General features: G+C 39.1%; 1 protein-coding gene across 5 annotated transcripts in view; it reads right to left on the bottom strand.

Moving 5' to 3' along the window:
• Positions 1 to 1,435: 1,435 nt before the first annotated feature.
• SREK1 (splicing regulatory glutamic acid and lysine rich protein 1) overlaps positions 1,436 to 7,047 on the bottom strand; it is a 28,474-nt gene continuing 22,862 nt past the window's right edge. For all 5 annotated transcript variants that reach the window (XM_033164037.1, XM_033164038.1, XM_033164040.1 and 2 more), the window contains 2 exons: positions 5,962 to 6,100; positions 1,436 to 3,572 (listed from right to left, as the gene is read on the bottom strand). In XM_033164037.1, the coding sequence (XP_033019928.1) occupies positions 3,423 to 3,572; positions 5,962 to 6,100 (289 nt within the window). In that variant the 3' untranslated portion in view covers positions 1,436 to 3,422. The remainder of the gene's footprint in view (positions 3,573 to 5,961; positions 6,101 to 7,047) is intronic.

Here is a 7,047-nt window from a genome sequence, read left to right as displayed (position 1 = left end):
GCAATGTCAAGCAGCCTGTTGTAGTCTCATTGCTGAGCAACAACATACAGGTCTCAGTGGAGTGGGAGGGTCAGAAGAGTCTCCAAGGTGTACTTGCCTGGAGGCAGAGTCAGCATCCAAAGTCAGGTCGTCCTAGAGTTGGGTGAACAGCAACCCATGTGGTCAGAAAATCCGAAGACCATGGAGTCAAGGGCCAAGACAAGCAGGAAGCAGCAAGGAACTACAAGCGTTGTTACCAACCTCTGTCTGCTGCTGGAAGCTGTGCTTAAGGCTGAAGCCAGCTGGTTCTCGTCAGTGCCTTCTCCTGTGTGTCCTTGAAGGCTGATCAGCTGCAGGTGGAGTCATTCCTCCTTCCCCTTCAGGCTGTTCAGCAGGTAAAGCTGACTGGCCTCCTCATGGTGGTAATTTACATGCATGTATATTTGCACGTAAATTATAATGTGTTCTGTCTTGTGCAATCTTTCTGTACACATTTTTTATTTGAATGTGGGCAGAAACAGTGACTGTAAGCATTTGATTAATAAATAGGTAAATAAGCAGGTTATGCAAGTAATTTATATACTGAATATTCATAATTTTCTGATCATATTTAGCCATTTTGTGTAAATTTTATACAGCAAAGAGAATACAATCTAGAATGAATCAAGTGAATTTATCTCTACAATATAACTAAGCATCTTCACTTTCAAAAAGCAGTGCAGCCCATAAAACCACTTCAACTGCCTGATTTCTATCTCTTACCTGTTGCTAAAAGTAGGCTAATTATTTTATTAAGCAGATGCTGCAACCTAACAAATCATAGGCATGCTTCTTTAAAGATGGGAGTTGGCAGATAGTGAGGCAGGGAAACACTATTTTACTGGTGATGGGCTTCTGGAAATGAGAAGAAAGGGAATATATACCCCCCCAAAAAAGCCTAATTAGCAAATTAATTTCTCTTTTTTAACTTGAAGATATACATTGTAGAACTCTTGTTTATCTTACATTGAGGAAAACTATAGTCAGGATCCTGAATTCTGACCTTCTGCTATAATCAAGATACTTTAAACAAGTTCCACCAAACTAAGTGGAAAGCTCTTATATAATTTAAGTTAAAAGAATTTCCTTGTAGGCTGGCTAGGAAGTATGCAGTTCAAAACTCGCCCCAGCCATGAACTCACTATAAGGATTTTCACAGCCTCAGACCCAGTTACAAGTGGGGAATAACAGCAGCCTTGGCAATAAATGTGAGGAACTTGAATTCTATGCATGTTAAATGTTTGGCATTACTTTATGTTGATATTTTACTATTTTTAACACACACACACTTCCTCAATACTCCAGATCTTTTTCATCTTTGCTATCACTGCAAATGCAAAGCACACACCAAAATACTAGCTCCATTAGTAAACAATCCATTTTCAGGCATTCCTTTAAAAAGTGAGCAAAAAATAACTTCCCTCTAAAATACTTAATTTTATTAGTGATAGTACCAAAGATAACAAGTATACAATCTTTACTCTATGCTACTTACACATCATAAATATGACAGCTGTTGTTCCAAGACACAATCTTTCAGTCTTTCAAGACGCATATGAGATTTGTCATTCCTTTATTATCAGAATAAGCTGTTTGCCAGCCAACTTCATGTGGCTTAAACATAAAAAAAAATGACTGTCCATACTTTACATGGTAAAGCATTCACTATAGTTTTAATGTACAGAGGCCAAAAGGAGAGGAAAAAACTTTTGACTATAGCAAAAAAACAATGGGCTATTAAAGCAGAGTCACAATCAATGGGCTTTGTTTCCTTACAGCATGTTTTAATTTTTCCATTTACCACAAAAGGTTTACATTTGCATTAAGTGCAATTTAGAGAACACAAAATGAAAGCTAGTTTTTACTTGGCTTTTCCATCTCTTTCCCGTGAGGTAAGGCAATTTGATTGTGTTATGTTATATTATATTCAACAGTTCTTGATTTTAGTGTAATCTTATCTTAGGGTACAGCCTTTTGTTGTCAGTCTTACAATGCTGAAATGAATTCAGAGAGGAGTTGCATTTGTCAGGTGCTGTCCTCTTACAGGCTATTTTCCAACAAGAAAACAGGAATCTGTGTGATTATGTCTTCTTCAGGGAGAACTTGCAAGCTGTCCCTGTCATGCTTCACAACTGGTGTTAGAAATTAAGAAACTCTTTAAAATGTCCAGAAGATAACTATTTTAAAAGGGCACTTTTGATTTCGATGCCCAGTCCACAACCCGGTTATGATATACGTTTACTTAGAATTGTTCAATTAATCAATTTGGCATACACTATAGTTAATTTATAGGATAACTGGACTGCAGACAAGGCCATGTCCACTATATGATGATCCTTGAATCTTGATTTCAGCTTTGACCTTTTTCCATTTAAACATATCTTCAATCTGTTATGAAATAACCACCAAATACTCACAAGGCTGACCTCTCAGATGCTTACCTACTATTGTGATAGAACCATCTAGAAGATAAAGGATTAGACAAAGAGGGGATTAAATAACATGTAATTCCTAGGAATCACTATTCTGTGTTTCAAAGAAGGCACTAAAGCATTAGCTTGTGCTCCCACATCCCAACTCAAAAACAAAACAATCTGGTCATGGGTATCTGTCCTATTTGCAGGTGACTGGACACACTACAATATAGCTCAAAATGAAGCCAGTTGTTTGGAGATTACTACAGAGATGTGCTTATAGTCGGAAGAATGGAAATCTAGTATAAACATGGCCGTTCTTTCTAGAATCTGAACATTAGCATGCATTGATCAACTACTAGTAAGAGAAAGCTTTTAGTCTTATAAGGAAATTACTTTAAAATATAAAAAGAAAGTCACAAGCAACAAATTAAAGAATCTTCACTTGCCTTTGTGGGCATAAACACAATAACTGTAAAACTGTGTTAGGATAAAACTTGTCATCACTGTCATGTACAACAACAAGGGAAGCATGTGTATCTCTGCACCATTTTCAAGCACATTATCAAAACATATCACATTGAGTTAAGTTTAAAAACCCACAAAGCAAAACAAAAAAAATTCAAACTACCAATATTTTAACAACTTTGAAAGCATCCCCAGCAACTTTTGTGGGTAGTACAGATTACAGCTTTCCACTTATTTGTAACAGCTGTCAACCAGTCTTATCATCACTGAAATGCATGGATTCCTACAGATGATCAGATCCAATGCTGTTGGCTCTTGTTGTAGCAGATCCTACTGGTCAGTGCTGCTTCTTGCTCATCTTCAAGTTGACCAAACCACCCGAAGAACCCGGAGCGCTGCTAGCACAATACAACATGTCCGGTTGATTGCTTGGTAATTTTTATCCTCTTTTGGTGGGTTGTGGGGGAGGGGAGGAAAAGCTTTGTCTCTTTCCACAGTTGGGTCAGAGGTCCATTCAGTCCTCTACACATCTTCTGTTTTAACTGAGAGGTTTTCTTCATTTGGTTGGCAGTTCCCATTCTGTTGTAGTTTGACTTCTTCTGCAACAGGTGTGTCTTCCTTTTCTACTTTGTCAATTTCAGAATTCTGGTTCTCTTTACTCAGATCTTTATCCTGCACAAAGTTTTTAAAAGCAAAAAATTGTAGAATAAAAAGACCGTAAGAAATATATGTTGCATCAAATAACGTTCTGATACATTTCAGATTAGTATGTATCACTTTAGTTATAGCAATTTATTTTTAAAGATGCCCACTTGTTAAGAATAGATATGAGCAGCCAAATTGTATTCCCGATTAAAATATGTCTGTGTATTAAAAATTGCACAACTACTTCTGCAGGCTCAATGAAGCCTCTTCTCCACCCCTATATGACATGGTCCTCCTCTAGTTTCAAAAGACTTTTTAAAGGCAGTTTGTGATATGGCATCAGGCATTGCTGACAGAGCAATGGTCAAAGCAAATCTTGGAGGATAAATAATACAATGGGGAGAAACTAAAGGACAGTTTATTAGGCCAAGAGGACCTATAGGATGTGGCCCTCAAGCACTGAAATAGTTTGGGTTTTCTGTCAGAAAGAGGAAGAGGAGAACAAGCACTGGAGAGTCCTACGACCAAGGTCTAATATTAGAGACAGGAGTGTTGAGGTCTAGGCCAGCTCTGCAAGTCTGTGTTTCTGGAAATGATGGGCCCTTTTGTATCCTGAACTATCAGAAGGACCAGGAGGCTGTATCTTCCTGATCCACCAAAACTAGGATAAAGTTTCTCAGAGGGTCTTCTTTTCTCCAACCCATGACTAGGAACTAGGTGAAGTAACCTCTGCATTTCTTTTGCTAAACTCCCAGAAAATACCTAGCTATGAAACCCTATGATGTGGAGTTACCTTACCACCAACACCATGGAAACAAGCACCTACCATTCAAAACAAAAATCAGGTTCCACTAGGCAAGTCCCAAAGTAGTTTTTTATATCTCTGTCAGAAATCCCATGCCAGAACTTCAAGTTCAAATAAAGGATGGAAGCAAACTAGACCAGCTACTCATATTCCTAAACACCAGCACTAAGAGATCTTGTTCCATACAAGTTCTAGAGGAATGGGGTTACTACTGAGAATACGCCAAGCCTAGTACGTGCAATTCTTGAGGCCTTGCAGTTCAATGTGTAACTTGACACTATTAAAAAGTATTTGTGTTCAAGCTAATGTGAAGTAATACAAAGTTTTATTTGTGGTTTTCAATCCAGTGGCTCTTTCACACATGCAGGTGCTCACTGGATTATTATTATTATTATTATTATTATTATTATTATTATTATTATTATTATTTGTACCCCGCCCATCTGGCTGGGTTTCCCCATCCACTCTGGGCGGCTTCCAACAGATATTAGGATACATTAAAACACAGTGAGGACTTGCTTTGCTACTAAGAACACTCCTGATACTTTCAAAGTGCTTTAGGCATAGTTCATTTCTGTATTGAAGCAGAAACAGACGGGATTCTCCCGCTTAGGTAGTCCCCACCTGCTATACTTTGCGAATCTTGTGAACTGATTCCAGTCCTAAGAGGACAGAAGGCAAACAGCTCTGAGAGTGGAAAGTAACAGTGCAGGCCAATATGAATGATTTTGTTGCCTCTAACATGAAATGACACTGTGAATGTTCTCCTTATCATCTTGGATTTTGAAATAAGGAGGCCCAACAAGATGAACTGCTATAACAACCACAACAACCACCACTACCCAGCCATGTACTCTACACAACAAAGGTGCTTTATCAAAAGAAAAGAAAAAAATCATTCTGCAGGATTCCCCCAATTCATTAGAGCACTACAGATAATCTCAGAGTGATGGTCATGGTCTGTTGCCCTCATCTGTAATATTTTAAAGATACCTTGAAGAAGGATCTCTGCTAAGAGCCAGCCTTGGCATGTTGTTAATCAAGAGCTGATAATGCATGTGGGCTGTTAGCATCTGACATTTTGCTCTAGGCAACCACTTTGTAACTTCCAGCTTCATACTGCTACAGTGGTGCCTCGGGTTACATACACTTCAGGTTACATACTCCGCTAACCCAGAAATAACGCTTCAGGTTAAGAACTTTGCTTCATGATAAGAACAGAAATCGTGCTCTGGCGGTGCAGCAGCAGCGGGAGGCCCCATTAGCTAAAGTGGTGCTTCAGGTTAAGAACAGTTTCAGGTTAAGAACGGACCTCCAGAACAAATTAAGTATGTAACCAGAGCTACCACTATATATGGCATGTGCATTGCTCTACTAAATAGTCTACTTAGTCCTATTCATCAACTGCAGTGTAATTTACGTTTTCTTCATATTCCCCACATTCACCCAGCCTGTAGTGATCAAGATGTTCTTGGAGGTGCTAGGCACTTTAGAAGCAACCAATGATCACCAAACAGCACCTTTGAGGAAACTGCATGATGTATCCAGTCAATGACAAGCATTCTTTTCCACACCTATTTCTTGCTTGCTCACTCATTCACAGTGGCTTACCTTCAAAGTTGTGGTTTTATCAGATTTCTCTTTAACATCCTTGTCTTTGCTACTCTTTTTCTTGGAGGTAGACCGCTCCCTCTCTTTTCTATCATTACTCAGGTCTCTCTCCTTATCGGTCTTTTTGTCTTTCTTATTTCTGTTTTGAAAATAAGAATGAAGTAGTTGCAATTAAAAAGGTCATATATGGTCTGTTCACATTCCCCTGCATGCATCTGCTGTATGCACATTTTCACACAAATGCTGAACATGCCACATGAAGCGGCAGAGGGGAGCAGCCAATAACATGGTCTGACATTCTACCATGGCAAGAAATTAGCCAGGTGAGACAAGCCAGAACCTTCCTCCCAACACTGGCAGAATAGAGAGGGAGAGATGGTCCCTGGCTCATCTTTCGTGCAAAATGTGGATTGCAACCTACTTGTTTATGTTTTGTACTTGCTGGTTGAAGTAAAGAGCCAAAACATGCTTAGAATCATACAATCGTAGAATTTTAGAGTTAGGAGGGACTCCGCGGGTCATTTAGTCCAACCCCATGCAATGCAGGAATCTCAGCCAAAGCATCCAGGAAAGATGGCCATCCAACCTCTGCTTTAAATTTCAAGGGAAGGGGAGTCCACAACCTCCCAAGGGAGACTGTTCCACTGTTAAACAGCTCTTACTGTCAGAAAGTTTTTTCTGATGTTTCTGTCTCCTTTCTCCAGCTTTATGCTGGATGGGGCCAATAATTCTGCAGTCTTAGCCATGAATCAGAAGCGCCCACTTCAAATACTGCTTCTGCCTAAAGATGAAGCAGGTGGCTTCAGGCAACTAACTAGTTTTCTTAGCCTCATTCCCCCACTGCAATACTGGGGTAATCTTATTGCAATAATAATAATAATAACTGTTATTAATAATAATACCCTGCCCATCTGGCTGGGTTTCCCAGGGCAACATATGTAAGAAGATTTTGAACAAGCAAGTGCTATAAAAATGTAAAATAATTATCCAGCAGGAATGAACTGCTATTTTGTAAACTGCTTGATGCTTTCTCAGAAGTATAATGCAGTTTTTCCACATACTCAGCTCCACTGAAAGTAATTTTCC

This window comes from Lacerta agilis, chromosome 11, assembly GCF_009819535.1.
Source record: "Lacerta agilis isolate rLacAgi1 chromosome 11, rLacAgi1.pri, whole genome shotgun sequence".
Lineage (NCBI taxonomy): Eukaryota > Metazoa > Chordata > Lepidosauria > Squamata > Lacertidae > Lacerta > Lacerta agilis.
This window is presented reverse-complemented; position numbering and strand designations above follow the sequence as displayed.